At 43.3% G+C, this 18,655-nt stretch overlaps 1 protein-coding gene across 1 annotated transcript; it reads left to right on the top strand.

Annotated features, from left to right (window-relative positions):
- Positions 1 to 5,730: 5,730 nt before the first annotated feature.
- On the top strand, positions 5,731 to 17,276 carry LOC127299565 (uncharacterized). The gene is made up of 10 exons (XM_051329540.2): positions 5,731 to 6,077; positions 6,716 to 6,843; positions 7,458 to 7,511; positions 7,808 to 7,921; positions 8,597 to 8,665; positions 8,739 to 8,816; positions 14,088 to 14,213; positions 14,609 to 14,767; positions 16,894 to 16,974; positions 17,048 to 17,276. Exons 1-10 carry the CDS (start codon positions 5,813 to 5,815, stop codon positions 17,111 to 17,113), a joined length of 1,140 nt encoding a protein of 379 aa, XP_051185500.1. The 5' UTR covers positions 5,731 to 5,812; the 3' UTR covers positions 17,114 to 17,276.
- The last annotated feature ends 1,379 nt before the right edge of the window (positions 17,277 to 18,655 follow it).

The following is an 18,655-nucleotide window of genomic DNA, read 5'->3' as shown; positions in this document are numbered from 1 at the left end:
TTTGAACCTAATGCCGTGCGAACGGGTCTTCTCGAAAGAGCCGATGAGATCGACTTCGAAGATGGCCTTGAGCTCATCGTATTTCTTCTTGTGCTCTGCAGGCAGATCTTCATACTTGATCTGTTCGTCCGCCATCTCGGATGCAGGTGTTGACGTGGTTGCTGTAGAAAGTGTCCCACCGGGCGTGCCAGAATGTGTTGCCTGCCAAAACCCACCGGCGAGCAGTGGTTAAGCAACACGAAGAGCCGGGAGGCTGCCAAGACTGCTGGGTGGGCCCTGGTCCCTCGACGTCGTCCCGCAATGTTCCGGTACACGTCCTGGCGGTTGCAAGGGCGTGCCACCTGACCTATACCTGGTCAGGAAGGTGTTGGATTGCTTCGATTAGTCTCCTGCATGGTAGACACGTAAACATTAAATACGAGCCCGATCGGCTCTCAGGTTGCCCTGTGGATCGGCTCAAAGAGCCGATCGCCCCATGGTTCACGTTGGAATTACGATGACATGGGGCTCCTGCTTGATCAATATAAAGTTAAACCAATCCACGACAGTTTAGGGTTTTCACCGCATGATCGGAACATCCTACGCGTAGTTGAGCCTAATAGACACGAAAGATGATGGAAAGCTAACCCTAAAAGAGGCCTAAAAACTAACATTAAGTTAATTCCCGGAACAATCCCTCTTAGAGCTAACAAACCACACCTCTCGTACTACCGGATCGTTCAACCCGTTTGCAAGGCCTAACCATACGGATATTAAACTAATCCTTGAAGAACAAGGAGCAACTATAACAGATTGGATCTACTAAACAACGAACAAGCAAGGTGCTGCCCTTACACCTAGATAGGTATAAGGGCAGCTAGATATCGAGGGGCAGCATAGCTAAGCAGATATGTATAAGAAAAACATCAATGCAAGCCCCAAAACATCTACGATAAGTAGTGTTACTCGCCATCAATAACGCTTCAGCACGAGTAACACAAGATAAACGAATAAACGTACGCTGCCTAGATCGCAAGATGCGATCTAGGCAGCATGATGCTTACCCGGAAGAAACCCTCGAAACAAGGGGTGGCGATGCGCCTGGTTTGTGTTTGTTGTGAACGTGATTGTCCTCCTTTCTCAATAACCCTAGGTACATATTTATAGTCCAAGGGACTTTCTAATTCGGGCGTGCACCTAACCGTGCACGGGTTAAACTCTATCTTTTAATTCTAAACTAAGATGCAATCTACTATAAAATACAGATACACGGGCATCTAGCCCAAGCTCATCGTGCAAGGCCGCTTCGGAGACGCTCCACGTGTATATTCTTCAAGCCCATCTCAATTACGACCCATCTCCTGATTTGGCCAAAATCTGGTGATAACAAGATTACACTTCATAATTTCGTCCATAGCATAATATGGTGCTGCGTCACCTTTAGTTTTGGGCCAGGCCCATGTCATTTTCGCAGGAATTAAGTTTGCCACTTTTTAGAGTCCGTATTGGAGGGGGAAAGGCCTTCTAGGGTTTGGATCGGCCACCATATGCATGGCTGGCCGAAACCCCACCTTTTCCTCCTTTAAATACCCCCATAGCCGTCACGTTTAGAGTCGGATTTTGATTAGATTAAAAGTTAGCCACTGCTGCAACTCTCGTGTACTTCTTTTGAGGCCAACGTCCAGAACAAGACCGACTATTCGGAATCCCACCTTTTCAATAAAGTTTTCATCTATATCCGCAATACTTCTGATTGCATTATTAGTTCTTACTTGTTCTCGGTTTCAGGTAGGAATTAAGACCCTCGCTGGTCAGGCTGATCGTGCATCGGCAAGATCAGTAACTCCTGGAGATTGTCCTAGCGATTGCATTGGCGCACGAGCTTTGCACGTGTAGTCGGATCGTCAAGCACGAACTCCACCAACAAATCGAAGCTATCATACTCTCATCGAAAGATCGGACACCTTTGCCCTATCACGCTGGTTCTTCATGAAAAGATTCTTCGGCAGCTAGTTTAGATAGCTTGGACGCGCCGGAATCCTCTTCATAATCCGTCCTTTTTTCTTTTGTGCTTCTCTGGAGAAGCCGCAGGAGGAACAAATTTTGTGTAGGAGGAGTCAGAGGCGTGTTCTGACTCCGAAATTTTATCAGATGAACCCGCACTCTTTTCAGATTCTGCGGGTTCACTGTCGCAAACTGAAACCTCTTGCGAGTCATCAGTGATGATTGCTCACTCAGGAACATCCCCACCTTCGGGAGTAGGAGGAAGGGAAGAAACTGTTTGATGGTTCTACATAATAAAGTGCAAGTTAAAATAATGAAGATACATGATAGGCAGGAAAGGAAAAGGCAAAAAATTCGAGAAAGACACTTACAGTTGGAAGGGCGTGAGCACCACTGAATGGCTCCACGCGGCAGGATGCAAGAACTTCACCCTTTTTGCTAAGGGAGGTAAAGCGGTGCACTAGTTTTTTCCAATTCCTTCACAGAAAGATCTTTTAAAATCCTAGCAGCATCACCGGCACCAGAGTAAAGCCAAAGATGACTTGCACGAGCCTGGAGGGGTTGCACGTGAATCCGCAAAAAAATGCGCTATGATCTCCACACCCGACAAATCTTGCCCTTGTGTGTTTTGAAGAGCCTTGATCTGAGCAATAAGACACTCTGTAGCCGCCAATTCTTTGGGAGTAGCTTCAGCGTCCCAAGATTTACGCCTCAAGATTTCTTGCGACATATCAAAGGGAGCAAGGCCATATTGCTGGGTGCCAGTTGATTCATCCTTGACGTTCATCCATTTTTTGCGCCAACCTTGGACCGGGTCGGTGTATTTAGGTCAAAATACCCGGCTTCTGGCCGCACGCAGATGCAAACACCACCTACATCATAGATGACATTTCTCGAGTTGTTGCGACGGCGGAAAAAATGCGTTTCCATAAGCCCCAGTGGGGATGGACGCCAAGGAAACACTCGCAAAGTGTGATGAAAATGGAAATGTGGAGAATGGAATTGGGAGCTGGTACAGCTAAATCCTATAGACGAAAAGGAGTCCCCAAAGGAACTCGTGAACTCGAACGGAGAGGCCGCGAATAAGGAAATCAGCGACTTCGGGAGGATTGGGAATGGCTTCATCACCTGGGATCTGCATCGCCTCATAGTTCGTCAGTAAGCCAACCTTCTTCATCTTGCGTTGATCCGCCGTGGTGAACTTGGACCTCTCCCATCCGGAGACCCTTTCCTTCTCCGATCGAGTGGAGGTACTGGCGGCGATGTTCTTAGTGCGCTTGGTCCGAGGAGGCATGGTGGTGCAGCGGCAACACGACACGGTAGCGGGAGAGCTCGAAGCAGAGAGCGCGAATGGTGGTGAGAGCCAAAGCAATGGCAGAGGCAAAGGATTCGTGCGGCGGAGTGAAGAAGGGGAAATGAGATCCATGGCAATCCTTTTAACCTAGAAGATGAAGCATTTGGACCATTGGATCTCTGCGGAACAATCTAGGCCCTACGCGTGGCAAGGGAGTAAAATTACTTTTACGGTTTAATTTGGAAATGGAGGAGTTACTGTGCGTGTGCCGGGAATTTCGGAGAACGTGCGAGCCCCACTTCGTGCGACGTGGGGGAAGAGCAGAACTTTTGGACCCATACAACAATGGTCCACCAGTAGTCGTGGTTTCCCAAGGCGACAACACATGGTCTTCGTCAGCATCGACGTCACGGACAAAAAAAATCTGAGTTAACAAGACAATATACGACGAGGAGTATAAAACCTGGAGCCTATGACTAGCTGCAAGCACCCGACCATAGGCTCAGTGGCTACTCTTATCATCAGTATAGATTATAATGCTGATAAGACGAGGCGAATGATAAAAAAATATAGAGTTGATTAACAACAAAGTTGAACCTACAACAAAGTACAAACACTCGACTGTAGCCTCGGGGGTTACTCCCATCGAGAGCGCTGGTCGCGCACCCGATGAAAAATGATAATAAGAAAGCAAGATAGCAAGGCAATATTGAATGGAATCGAAGAATTTTGGTCGTAGGCATACATTTTCAAGTTTCGCAAAACTCGTCATGTACTCCCATCGGGAGTCAAGATATTATTTGGTGAAATACATCAACCCGAAGAAATGGAGTATTCCATCAGCTGAACAAAGGCACTCGACAATATATTCTTAGAGCGCGTTCGTCGCGATAAAAACTCTAAATACCGTGACTTACAAAAGGGTCACGAAGGTAAGATCCCAGGATCCGTCCTGTGTGGCGTGGTATCGCACCCGAATGCGCTCTCCCACTTTATCCACATGAACAGATGTGAACAAAATCCCAGCGGACCTGTTGGGTACTCGATAAAATAGCTGGAATTTAGTTTTCGGTAAATCCTAAAGCGGCACGTACCGAGTTACACCAGTATCCCAGGTTTGAGTCGAAGTAAGTTTATGCGGACTTGCCACAAGAGCAATTAACTGGTATCTGATTCGTCAGATGAAGCAACCTCATTTACCATCATCCATGTACAATATAGATATTAAGTAAAGATTGTGCGTAATTCAAAAGTATTGTCGAAAGGATGAAAGATGGAGATTTTGCCCGACTCTATGACTTGAGTAAAATCTCCGGAGCTACTGACATTGGTATGCCTAAGTGGCATGTCGCACGAATACTCCTAATTCATAATTGACGAAGAAGGCCCATGGACTCGAAAATTTGGAGGCCCAGAAGATTGTAGATGTTCGGATTAGGAAAATAGTGTTATTATAGGGAACTTGTATCAATATAGGGAAAGACCCAGCGCGGCCCGATTATCTGTACTTGTATGACACGAAAAACCCTCGGCTTCACCTCCTATATAAAGGGGAAGCTGAGGTCGAAATCATCGAATCTTTGCAAACCCTAGCCACCATGTTTTGTTGAGTTGGACGCCTTTGTTCGTCTGACAACCTTCGAGATATACTTGACCTCTACTTTCTACGAAACCTTAAGTCTACAATCTGTAGGCATTGACGAGTCGATACCTCGCCAGTCGTTGACTTTCTTGGAAGCTTCGTTCAGGGCTACCCTCGTCATCTCAGATTCTTGCCTTTGGAGGGAAGCCTCAGATCCGTGGGATCGGACGATGGAGGTGCTTTTACGTCTTTCTCCTTGTTGAGGGCATCGTTTTGGAGTTGGCTTCGGCTTGGGGACTAGAGGATGGGTGATTGCTGAGATGGCTCGCTCGGGGCGCTACGAGCAATTTGGCAACGATGATGCATCAAGCAGAGCTTGGGTCGCGTCTTGGGATTCGAAGTCAGTTACTGCCGTGTTCAATGGGTCTTCTCGTGCTTCACTGTGTCGTTGTGGAGTCGAAGCTTCAGTGGAGTGTGCCCTTGCGGCAACGATGGTCGGCAACCGGTGTTGTGGCAGCCAATTCTCTTGTGATGCTCGACGACCAAGTTGGAGCTATGTCTCGTTGGCGTGAGTGTCCGATTGTTGGCATTTCGCCGGATCGGTCGGAGGATGAGCCCAATATGATCGTATTTCATGCCGACATTGGTGGACTTGTATTGATTTTTGGATGGTTTTTCCGCTAATAAATCGGCCAGCTTCTTCTTCATCAATGAAAATAGCAATTCTTGCCTTGTTTTAAAAAATACTTTTTCTTTGAACGATGCTATATTTTTTTTTTAAAATTACTGGGGTTATTTTTCTCTACTGGGCTATATACCTAGGAGGGTTTGGTCAGAGTCATCCGGGTCAGCCGACCTTCAGCCGCCCTCCTTCGTCTGTGTCCAGTGTGACAAAACCTCCGCAGAGTCCGCTCCCCTTGTCTGTCAACCCTCGCCGGATTAAAACCCTAACGATGGCCGCCACCGGGGTTGCCCCCCTTGTCACCTTGGTGTTCTTCCTCCCCGTCCGCCTGCTCTCCCTCGCGTTCGGCCTCTGCATCCCCACCTTCCCATCCGGCGCCAGGGCTCACCGCGTCCGCTCCGCCGCGGCGGCGTTGACCATGGCGGCGCTTCTCACCGTCATATGCGCCGTACCCGATGCAGAATCCAGCTTCGCTTCCGAAGCCGAGGCCCTCCGGTCGGAGATCGGCGAGCTCAGGCTCAAGCTCGCGCGTTTGGGTGAGGCATTTTCGTGCTGTCACTAAATGCTGTCCTTCTCCCTGCTCGGGGTTCAGTGTCATTTCAGAATAGAAGCAAGTTTAAAATGGCTTGTCTCTTATATACACTGTTGCTCTGTACAAATCTGAGAGCTTGGAGAATTTTATATTATAAAGATAGTCCATGCATTTGGAACAAACCGCATGATAAGAAAGACATACACCACTGGATTTCGGAAGTTCCAGTTTAAATTGATTTTCAAACCATGCAGTTATATTTCTGGTTCTAATTCCTAGGAAGTCTTCTAGCAAGTAGGTTTCCTCATGAATCTTGGAGCAAACAATATGGCAATATGTCAAACGAGATATCCTTTTCAGTTTATAGTTCTGATTATTATGTGTTTCACAATTTAATTGATTATGCTTTATGGTGCAAAAGAAAATTCAACTTAATATTTAGTTTGTCACCCTCTCAAACCTATATAGTGGTTTACAAATTATGCATCTTTAGGCCTTTTATCTTTTAATTTCTACTCCGAGAATGCAATTCACAAGCTTCCAAGCTGTACTAAAAATGATAATTTATTTACACTTGAACTCTTTGTGCATTCTCATTGATTAATGTACTATCCTCAATCTTTACAAATGTACGTATCACAGAATCTATTTTGGAGAAAAACACAAAGAACTTGAGGAGTAAACCTTTCAGTTTGGAAGGAGACAACAAACTCATAGAAGCAATGGAACATGACACCCAGATTCTAATGAATGAAGAAGAGAGTTCCGAGGTATGTAGATCGACCAGAGCTGTTGAATTAGTGTGCAATTGCAACCACGTAGACAGTGTCACTTTAAAAGATGAACATTACATGTGCAGTTATATCTTATGAAAATCATTTTATTAGTGTGTAAGTTAGATAATAGATGTACCATGTTTCAATGGGATATCGTGTTTGGATATTGTGTCAGACACAGGTCCCATGCTATGTTTATTGGTAGAGATTATGAGACTAGTTGGACACGGAGCCAAAACACTCACCTCTTCTCAAAACTGTTTTATGAATGTTAAGGATAGATAGATATTCTAGTGTGCTAGTTTTTGAAACAATAAGATCTCAACATAATCTATTTGTTTTCTACCGACATTAAAAATTTCAAGTAGTCTTCAGGTGCCATGTATATGAGAATTTGATAAATCAATTAATTTGATTTGTCTGTCTTGTGCTTGATACCATCAACCATCACTCTTGAGCACTTACTGTGATGTTTTTGTGTTCACATAGAAATACTTGCAATGGGATGATAACTTTTCTTGTTTCTGGAATCTTCTTGGCAAATGATGTGTGCAGTTAACTTGCATGATTTTCTTGCATGCACTAATGTCCACACTCTCCGTGTACAGAAATTCCAAAGCAAATTCTACTCCGAAAGAAACATTTATATGATGGAAGATGAGGTACATCTCTCTCTCTCTCTCTCTCTCTCTCTCTCTCTCTCTCTCTGGTTTAAAAATTGATAGGAACTGGGAGATGTGTATGTTCCCAGTACCCACATGAAGGTGGTTCTTACGGATAAAATGGTATACTACAGATAATTATATGCGTCTGTTCCGCTGGCCATTTTTGAAAGCTGGCTAAGATCATATACACATTTTCAGCACAATATTTTTATACTAATAGAATGCATAAGGCAGCTGCAGTGAACTTACGTAGGAAAACTGTTTATTCAACTCATTGCATGTATGCTTTACAGTTGCAAGTCCTGCAGCAAGAGGTCAGAAAGATAAACGAAATTGCATACAGCATAGAATCACTGGCAATTGATGCCGAGAAAAGGGTAGAGTTCCTGGGATCAGAAGTGAAAAAGGTATGCCCTGACTGATGTTCTTGTGTATACCACTTCTAGGTTATATTTTGCCACTCATGCTTCCTGATGCATATATTATAACACCCACATCAATGCTATTACTTAAATTTGGAGTGTCTATTTGTAGCTGTAAGAACTACTTAGGTAACTACATAACTTGTTTTCACAAACTCTGTTACCTGTTTTTTCATATTATTAAATGAGAGATTAAGAATTATACATGACATTACAATGAAAATATATATGCAAACAATTCAAACTGGAGCTAGCATTGGCAGGAAATCGTAGTTAGCCCCTTCCCACCTGTGCATTTCACCAGTCTGTTGCCTCCACCTTGACATTTCAATAGTCACTGCTGTCTAAGATCGCCACTGCCACATCTCATATTTACCTAGAGCCAGTTGTTATGGAATGGAGTGAGAGGAAACGTGCAAATGGTATTCGTTAGTTAGACGATCATGGTTATTACTTGAAGAGCAAAATAAATTGCGTGGTTGGGTAACTTGGGCTGCGCTACATTCTCTAATAGTTTATCTACAGAACTAGATTAGAGTGTATTCAGTGAACTGATATACCTTTATCCACATGTTCGATCACCTCAGTATTTATGTATTTTACTAGGCCTGTTGATAAACGACCAAATGACCACGTTTATTTTGCTATTTTTCAAATCAGATTGACAATATAATTGCAGAGCAATGGATCCAAATTCGGCAATTTGAACAAGCATTTGTGTTAACTAAGGTATTCATGATTTGTTTTCTTTTGCTGGACATTATTTGCAAAACTGTTCATTTGTTGACTGAAAATAATGCAGACGATGACTTCACAAGTTTATGCAAGGAGGTTATCTGAGAATCCCTACAAGTTGTCATCAAAAGAGATAGTTCTCAAGGTACTTACGCAGTTTGTATAAAATAGTGTTATTATAATGGATGATTGCATCCATATGCACACAATAGCTGCTACATCGTCGAGCTCAACTCCAATTTACACGATTCACGAAAAAAACTCCAATCTACATGCACAGTAGTGGTATGGAGTTTTTAAATAACTTAGGTGTGAACCGGTCTTTTGTTGAAGAATAAAATATATATTTTTTCTGTCTTGAATCTTGTTGAGTTTAAAAAAGGGCGACGAGCACCGTGGACAGATACTCCCCAAACAAAGCCCCAGACACCATAAGGGACATCAAGCCATGCGGCCAACAAAGCAAACAAACATGAGGCCAGGGACATGGCCAAGCATTACATTCGAGGACCCCTTTGCCACACTGAGACGGCTACACATGCTTGTCGAGCAGGCAAGATCTAGTGATACGATAGGCTCCACGGACAATACCATGTCAAGTGCTACACCAATTTCTCCCATGTCCATGTTTGAAGCTCAGTTGGACCCTTCAACACGTACTACAACAAGTTCTCCCACCAGGCACCAGAACCTCCATTGGACACTCATACGTACTGCTTACATGACAAGGGCTTGAGCTAGAGCTCTACAACAATATGCCAATCTTTTCCTTGAGGCCTGTCCACTTCACGTGGCAAAGGACAATGGTATCCAATGGATGGTCACTTTCTTTGTTCAGCTGTGAAGGAACACACATGGGGAGAGTAAGGAGAAGCAAGTCCTCCATCCAGTACTTCTGGAAATACATGGGAACTATCGGACCCGACTGAGGCCATACGTCTTCAAGCCTACTTCGAATGCTTCAAGACACACACTTGGAACGACCGTCATCAACAGAGGGTTTCCATGACTATAGACCTCTTTTGGTTCAAAGGTCCAATCCATAGTATTTTTTCCTTTTTTTTTTGAAGCTCATAGTATTTTTTCCTGTAGAGGCCTTTGTAGCATTAGTGGTACACAGAAGTCATGGGTGATTGGTCCAAGGCTACAGGCAAAACCTATTCCCAGGGTGTGATGGGCAGGTGTGACGACTGTGTGTACAGGGCCCGGGTACATATTCACCGTGGCATGCTGATCCGCAATTACTTGAGATTTCAACTTCATGCTCCCGAGTTGCAGAGATCAATCCAAACTGAAACAATCTTTCTGTATTAGCTCCGCCTTACAGCCTTGCTTCCCATTATCATTGCCATTGTAGGCTTGTAGCACGTGTGTGGCTCAACCCATAATGGCCATGCAGACTTGACGTCATCCCCACCTTCCTCCAGTATCTCACTGGCAGTCCCTCGTGAGTGCGACAAACACCTTTTTCTTTGTTTTGGAGCGGGGTGCGTACTATTATCACTACATACCACTACATACCACACCACCAGGCGTCTGGTCTTCATGCCGAGCCTTTCTCCGCAGCCAACTCGATGCCATCGTAACCAACCCTAACCAAACCTCCATGCTCACTGGTACTTCGATGTTACTATAGCTAGGTTCCCATGGGTCTTGAGTTTGGCAAGATGACTTTGGTTCACACATGAAAGTGCTTCGAAAGGCACCGGCTCCCAATAGTGAAATTTTCTGAAAGCACAGCTACGTACTGGCACTCAAGCAAGTAGTAGGGTTGGCAACTTCAGTGACAATTTTTCCTTAGGTGCATGTCTATGCAACACAAAACAAGGGTTACGCTTGTTATAGAACTTGACCATAAATCTCACGACATGAGCTGATGACAGCCATGCAACACCTAAATGAAAGTCGGCACCATCCCGTTAATGACAGGTTTTGTTGTCCATATGCCAAGGGCTGGTAAGGTTTTACGCGTTCTATTGAACTAAACCACACGCTCCACCGAATTGTTTGGCAGTTTCCCACGCGTTACCCACCCATTTGCCACTTTGTTCTCAACTATTCCGATTCCAGCAAACGGAGACCGATAGGTCAAAGTCGTAGTCCTGCCCTTTAGTTTTGAAGCAGGGTGAGACAACTAGCCTCTTTTGCTTCTGCCTAGCTCCCAGAAAACAGCGTTCGATTTGCATGTGTTAAGCATATAGCTACCGTTCCTTCTGAGCCAAATAGTGGTAGAACCTGGTGAACTGGGCCTACGACTAAACATTGATCCTCTCCTAACCACTCTTAAATATATTAAATACACGGAATTGGACCAAAACTACAAGCAAGGGAATCGACTCTTCCCATTTTCCTTCGATTCATTGCTATTACCTTAGTAACACAAGCATAGTTTTTAAAAAGTATTGGTGATCGAACCGGTGAGGCTCTCGGTTCAGGTTGTTACTGGTTGAACCGCTGGTTCACCGGTTCACTGTTTTTTTTTTTAAGATATAAAATACTATATTTTTACTCTTAAATGTTGCAGTAAACAAATAAATATGTATGACATAATTATTTACATATTAAAGTACTGTCTCCTGTGGTTTTAGTTCAAATTTGAACTGAAACCACGACACCTATTATGGATTAGAGGGAGTAGCAAAAATCATGCTAGCAATAGCAAAGCAATGGAAGTAAGCAATGCATGCAGAATTGTACATACAAGGATACACTGATACTGTCATACACAATGCATGCAGAATTGTACATATGAGGATATACTGATACTGTCATACACACGCACACATGCAGCAACAAGGCAACCAACGGGCCAGCAAGCAGCAACAGGAAAAATTGCATAAACACATCAAGAACAGCTCGTAGTGTACAGGAGATGCAGAAGTGCAGAACATTGGTGGCTGGCGAAGTGCAGCGGCTGGTGTCGGGACAGGTCCACAGGAGATGCTAAACAACTTGTCACATACAGGAGTTGCAGAACACCTCCTCGGGTACAGGAGTTGTAGAACACCTCGTAGGAGTTGGGGCCACGCGGGACTAGCAACAGGAGGCGTCGGTGACAGGTGACCGCGATAATCGAGTGGCGGCCGGTGCCACGTGCAGCCGAGCTTCGTCTCGACCGGCGCCGGCGGGATTGAAACGGCCATGGCGGCACCTCGTTGGTCTGTACTCGCTGTCACTGACGGTGGCGAGCGGGGCAGAATCTGGAGATTGGGGGAAAACTTAGAGGAACTCTCGTTTCCAGATTTGCCCCTGTATTTTTCACAAAAAAACAATTCAAACAAGGGATGTTTGTAGGATAGAGAGCGAACTGTCTGGCTCACCCAAACCAGTCGGTTTGACCGGTTCGAGCGAAAACAAGTCGGTTTAACCGGTTTTTTCAGGTTCGGTGGCAGGGACGTCTAGTGCGCTTAACAGACCGGTCAGGTCTCCGGTTTCGGGTTTTTCTGCTTCAACTGGCTGTCCGGTCTGGTTTTTTAAACTATGAACACAAGTGGGTGATGAAAACCGAGAGATAGTACCTGCTTTCCCTTCACCAAAAGTTGCTATTGTCAATTCAAGAGCAGAGCTCTTTATATGATATTTCATCCCCACATGTGACTTCGTTTAACGGAGAGAACGAGGTACGGCCTTGCCATACAACCATAAGTTTCTATTAAAAAATACACAAGGCTCCATTGAACCGATTGAAACTGTCTTCACATCCTTGAATCAAATAGAACTACTATTGGTAGACGTCCAGTGCCGGCAGATGTCCCACATGTCCGAGCCCCTGACCCGCACTAGCCCGCTCTAGACTGGTCTCATGAAGCAATACAAGTCTTTCCAACGCACTAGTCCTCACTCATGCAGACCCCTGGAAACTTCACTAGAGGTCACCCATCCCAATAAAGGAGGCGAGCTTACGGAAAAGAAGATGCATCTTGTTTGTATGGGCAGTACTATTAACCCTTCTAACTCTTGCGCTAGGATGTCACAGTTTGTGAAGACAAGGAGATTGATAGATTATGAAAAAAGGGAGTTATGTGTTGTGTTATGTTGAGCCTTGGGCAGTTAATATGTGGCATATTCTAGAAATAAGGTAGGAGATGGATTAGAAGTCCTATACTACGAAGTACACGCCCCACACGCTTCCATCGCTATCTAGAAATTTCTGGCAAACTGACGCGATAGTCTGAGACCTATGGTTATAGGAGTACCAAGTTACCAGGCAACATGATGAGAGATAGACTCTAGAAAAAAGTGATGAGAGAGATCTAGAGAGAAAACCATATACAACGGTGCAGCGTGAGATTAGAGTACGATGACACAAAAAAAAAATCAGAGATGGCAAGTAAAATAAAAGTGTGTTATGTGCTGCCAAATTGCTTTTAATTTGTCACATGAATTTGTTTTAACAAATATAATGACCCTGGTTTTCCCTTTGCTTTGTTATTATTAATTCAAATTCTTTTTTGCGTATCTGTCAATGGAGTGCTCAAATTCAAATTCTTTGGTTGAATAATTGACTTGTAATGATGAGTATTCTTACTCTCTCCATTGCTCAATTTAGTTCATTTTAAGTTCAACTAAGACTAACATTTGAGAATTTAGTATCTTTTTTCTTAGTATTTTAAATAGTGGTCAACCAAATTTGCATGGCTAGAAATATGAAATCGTTTATATTTTACAATCAATCATTGATTAATTAATTAGTTGCGTGACTCCACTCATGATAGTTTAAATTATGACACAAAGGCCCCGCACACTTACAAAAATGTCGCATGAGTGAGGATGGGCAATTCCACAATTTGTCGATAAACGTCGTGAGATTAGCACATTTACCAGTGTCACGCAAGACGCAAGACGCAAGATGCAAGATGCAAGACACAACCATGCATGGATCTTACTCGATAAAAGAGTTTAACGAACATTGACAATATAATAGCATATACTAAATAAAATAGCCATCACATCCCTCCCACAACGTGAATTTCACAATAATCCTTGACTCTACACGTGTGTGGCATGTGCCATTTACTAGTATACTCTAATAGAGATCACATGTGTATTTAAGCATGTGGGGATTTAATACCTCATATTGAAGCAAGCATGGTTTTGTGGAAGACAAACTTAGTGTGTAGTTTTCTAGCTTTACGAAACTTTCTGTTTATGGGAAAATGATGCCTTTCAACAAGTTAATTGATGCACTGTAATATTTTTGATAAATTTTTTTGAATTGCGTCAAATAGTTACCAGGGCCATGTACGGCTATTCTGCCTAACAGAATTAATGGACTGCCAGCATTCCATCTCAAAAAAAAAAAAAAATCCAGCTATAATGAGAATCATATGTAGTTATGTACTTATATATCATGTCTTGACAAGACATTTTCCTATTCTAATTTTTCTATGTTGTTTCTTGACGTTTCCATGTGCAGTATGTCAGGAATGTTGATCTACACAGAATGTTTCTTGCCGTGGCATTGCACTCAAGGATCTCTGTTTCTTATACTTATAAACATTGCAGAAATTTTGTTGAAGCAATGAACGGATGCTACCATAAGGTGCCTAGTCGACTAGTTTTGCATTTCTGTGCAACTATATATGTGCTAGCTGCCCCCCCACGTGCTTTGCTAACATTAATAAGCATGAGGCGCAAACTGCATGTGCTCAGTTGTGTGCATCAAAGATAGACAACATACTGTTAAGATAGAACTTGTTAAAATTGTTGGATAACCTTGAACACCCTACTATGTCACTCGTATTGTATTCTAAGCTCATACAGTTACAGAACACTTAACTGTTGCTGTTCTAGTAGTAGTGCAGGGCTAGCAGTAACTAGTGTTCTATTGCAAAATAGTTTTGTGTCATGCTCTTTTTTTTGTCCGGGAATTGTGCCATGCTCTTTTTTTGTCCAGGAATTGTGCCATGCTTTCTGAATTACCTTTATTTTTTCTAGGCTTCCCGGTTCCACAAAGCGATACGGCACCAGTCCTCTGCTGATGTTGAGAGGCTTAATGTCTTCTTCTTGGGTGGATCCATCTCAAGATCATGCATTTCTCTTCCTTATAAGCAATTCAGGATTTCCATTTTATCAGCACAAAAATTTCACCATAAGGTGCCAGCTTCTTCCTTTACCTGAGTTATATACGTTGACCTTGCATGTTTTTTAAATGTTCTAAATCTATTTCATAATTGTTAATAGAATTGTTTCATTTCATCACTTGGTTAGCTGTATGCTTCCTGTTTTTTCTCAGAATGTGAAGAAAGGACACATAGTAGCATTCAGTCACGAAAACAAACCCATGAAACAACAGTGATGCAGCATATGCATAATAAGTTAATAAAAGGAATTGCAATGAACCATTCAGCTGCCCAGCTTATGTTACTTCTAGTGTGTTTCACATGGTTCTACATTTGGATATTTCACCATAAATCGTTGTTATTTTGTCGTTTGTAATCTTCATGCCTAGTTATTTATTCTTAGTCGTGGACGGACTTAAAGATTGAAGGTAAACCTGTGATCTTGCTCCTTAGTTCCTCGAAGGTGGCATCATGGGCAACCAGTGAAGTGGCGCTGTGATCTGGAGGTTTACCCATAACTCTTCGTTGCTTTCCTCTGTGGATCCATGAAGATGGAGTTGAGGCGGTGGTGTTCCAGGGAGGAACAGGAGGAGATCCCTTCAGATATAGATGCAAGTGGGTCACCATTAGGGTACCCTCTACCCTTTTTAGTTCAAAAAATGAACTAACTTTTTTAATGAGATCCCTTCCTAAAGTTTTTCCTTGCTCGGTCTCCTCACGGTACCATGTGCTGGATTCGTGGTGGTCGAAGTGTTCATCGGTGCCTGGTAGTGCTTCCTCACCTTCTTCTCCCAAAGTTTTTCCTTGCTCGGTCTCCTCACGGTACCATGTGCTGGATTTGTGGTAGTCGAAGGGTTCATCGGTGCAAGGGAATCCCTACGGAAGCCGTATTGATCTAGAGCACTTCGCCTAGTTTCGATCATGTATACCTGTTGAGTTCCCCATCCAACTCGCCGGGTTCATCCTTGTGAACACATTTGTACATTGTTCCGATATGATCCTTCCTACTTATAAAGATTGTAGTTGGTGGTGGCTTCACCCTCAACTTTTACTTCTAGAATATAATGTGGGACCCGCAAGGCCACTACCTACCGAAGACACAAGTAGACAAATGCAATCATCCTCACACATGGGATCACCACCTCATGCAAAAGACATCCAGAAAACCAAATGCACTATTTTATTCATAGCAAAAGTCACCAAAGAAAACTAATACGCTTACTCTTACTGGGACCAACATTTTTTGCAATCTGCACAAATAAAGAAATGAGGGACGCCACTCCAACTCAAAGCCTTGCTCTAGGTTTTAGCTTCCTCCATCGGACCAACGCTCCTTGATCTGTATCGTGGCATGTATGACCGAGCAATTTTACTTGCTATAACACAATGAAAGACCCCTTCCTCCTACCATATTTCTTCCTCGATCATTGTCCTCATGCCGCATCTCCTCCATATTGCCGAACATGCATTTCAAAGTTCAAAACTATGTCTTTTTCGAACTTACTGATGGATCGTAAGGGCTGTTTTAGTTTCTCTGACATCCTTTTCTTTTCGTTCTCATTTGATCAGTAGAACCACACATAACGTTCACAGCACACCAAGGCTCTTCTGACAATCCCATACCATGGCCATAACTCCTTGCCCTTTTAGGTATTTTTTCTAGCAATGCACGGGCTCAAAGGCAGGAGTAGGACTGTTACCCGCACAATGGCCTGGGTAAAAGTCGCCCCCTAGCATCTGGGACCAAGTTGTCACTTACGATCAAACACATAAGTAATCGCACAGTACGTTCGCGTGGCTGCCTAAAGATTTTTATCTCTCGACAGAAGTTTCAGTTATGCTCACATCTCATAGTTTGTAATGCACTCTGGTTTCCAAATTCAAGTCATTCTTGAATGAATTTCTTCAAACAATATGAAGGCCTCGTATTGTGCAGAAATTATATGTACGCTGGTAAATTATACAGTTTTCGTGTACTATTGACTTTGGAAGGAATACATCTGGAATACGTTTATATTCAGTTCATCAGTTGTAGCTCTACAATTTCAGGTTACGAGCTAGATATTGAGCTACATATTCGTGTGATGTAATTGACTAATTACACAACATAAGACTCCGTCATATGATCCGGAAACTCATTCGTCATATTTATATTTGTAGGTCCAAATGCATGTCGAAGGTGCAATGCGATCCAACAGATATAGTAGAAGTTTAGCAAGTGAGCTGATCACATCCTGGTTGGTGAGTATTTTGCATCCATCATGATTGTTGTTGTTATCTGTTGAACCATGATAAGAGTCTGATCAAACTGCAGGCTTATCTCATCGTTATATCTCCAATCTGGATTTCATGGATCCTCTTTTCGTCGCGATTTTGCTAAAAAATGTGAACAACTTTCTGGAGTTGCGCAGTTTTGTCTCTCTACGGTTACCTTTGATGAATATAGAATGGTTAAAAAATCATCGAAACATGAAATATAGGATGTATTTATAGGCTGCATTTGTGTTAATCAGGTTATTACAGTGAAACCACTAAACTTGTCATCGTTCTTTTCTAAATCGTGTCATCAATACTGTACAGCTGTCGCTAGGCCTGCGTTAAGATTAGCAGACCAATGGCGTCTTAAATGCATCACTAATAAAGCAATAATATCTGGATCCGCGTCTCAGTTGGGGTCGCAAAAAATACAGCAACTGTTTTTCCTGTTCGGAGGAAAAACAAAACTAGAGCATCATGTAGAAAAAACTGTCATATACATCAAATTGAGCAAAAAAGAAATAAAAAGGGGCTCCAACAGGTGATGTATATGCAAAAAGAACCAAAAGTTTTTTTTTACAACATGGTGTATAATTTGCAACAGGTGATGCAAATTGCATCACCTGGGGGTGCCGTGTTGCAAATCGATGGTCGCGCGAGTTCCAATCGCATGTCGTATTTCAGCCCCCACCCATGCTCGACCCCTTCGTCCCTGGCTGAATCTTGGCCATGGATGGCGCCTTCAACCACTCCCAAGACCCATCTGTCCCAGTCGTCCGCTACCGCTGCCTAGTTCCCGTCGAAATCAAGTGCAGCCGCAACTGCAAACCATAGCGCTCCCCTTCTGCCGGCAGGTTTTTTCGGCGCTACACACCAGCAATGTGCCGAACTTCGTCGCTGTGGCGCAGCTGACATGAAGGACCAAACAACCCATAGCGAAGCCCAAGGCGGCCGGTTCGAAGAGGCCAGCGTCAGCGGCATCCGCGCCTGCCCCTGCAAGATCAAGAAGAAGGCCGCAGGTGGCCGTGGAAAGCATTTGACGCCTTCCATGCTAGTAGTGGGATGGGAGCTTTCATGAGTGAAGACATGGGTGCTTCCATGGGTGGTGGCATTCCTTCCAACAACACCCATGTCGAGGATGATGAAAATGGAGGAGAGACACCAACAGAAGATGGTAGCAATGGAGGCAATGAAGGCACAGTCCTCATTGAGCCATGAGTGGCTTTTCTATTTTCTATGTGTGTTTGTCGAACTATGGTGTTTGTCTATGTGCTTGTCGAACTTCGCGTATATTTGTGTCTATGTTGAACTATGCTATGCTTGTCGAACTATGCTATGCTTGAATTTGATGATATGCGTGTGATGAACAAACTAAGATCTATATCCATATGTTATTTATCATATGTGTGACATTTGTTTCATCATATTCATCATATATGTTTGCAATTGTGAAATATAGAACACTAAGGGCCTATTTTACATCATCTGGAATAGCAGAAATTTTTCAGGCGATGTAAAAACTGAAAAAACCTAAAAACACGTGCTATATAATTGCTTTTGGTGATGTAGAGTACATCACCCGTCGGAGATGCTCTTAGAGGTAAAATATTGGTAGAATCATGCCTTCTGTAGAGTTGTTCTCATTTAGGGTTCCATTGCAGTGTAC

The sequence above is a fragment of the Lolium perenne genome, chromosome 5 (genome assembly GCF_019359855.2).
Source record: "Lolium perenne isolate Kyuss_39 chromosome 5, Kyuss_2.0, whole genome shotgun sequence".
Classification (NCBI taxonomy): Eukaryota; Viridiplantae; Streptophyta; class Magnoliopsida; order Poales; family Poaceae; genus Lolium; species Lolium perenne.
Note: the sequence above shows the minus strand (reverse complement) of the source record. Positions and strands in the feature narration are given on the sequence as shown.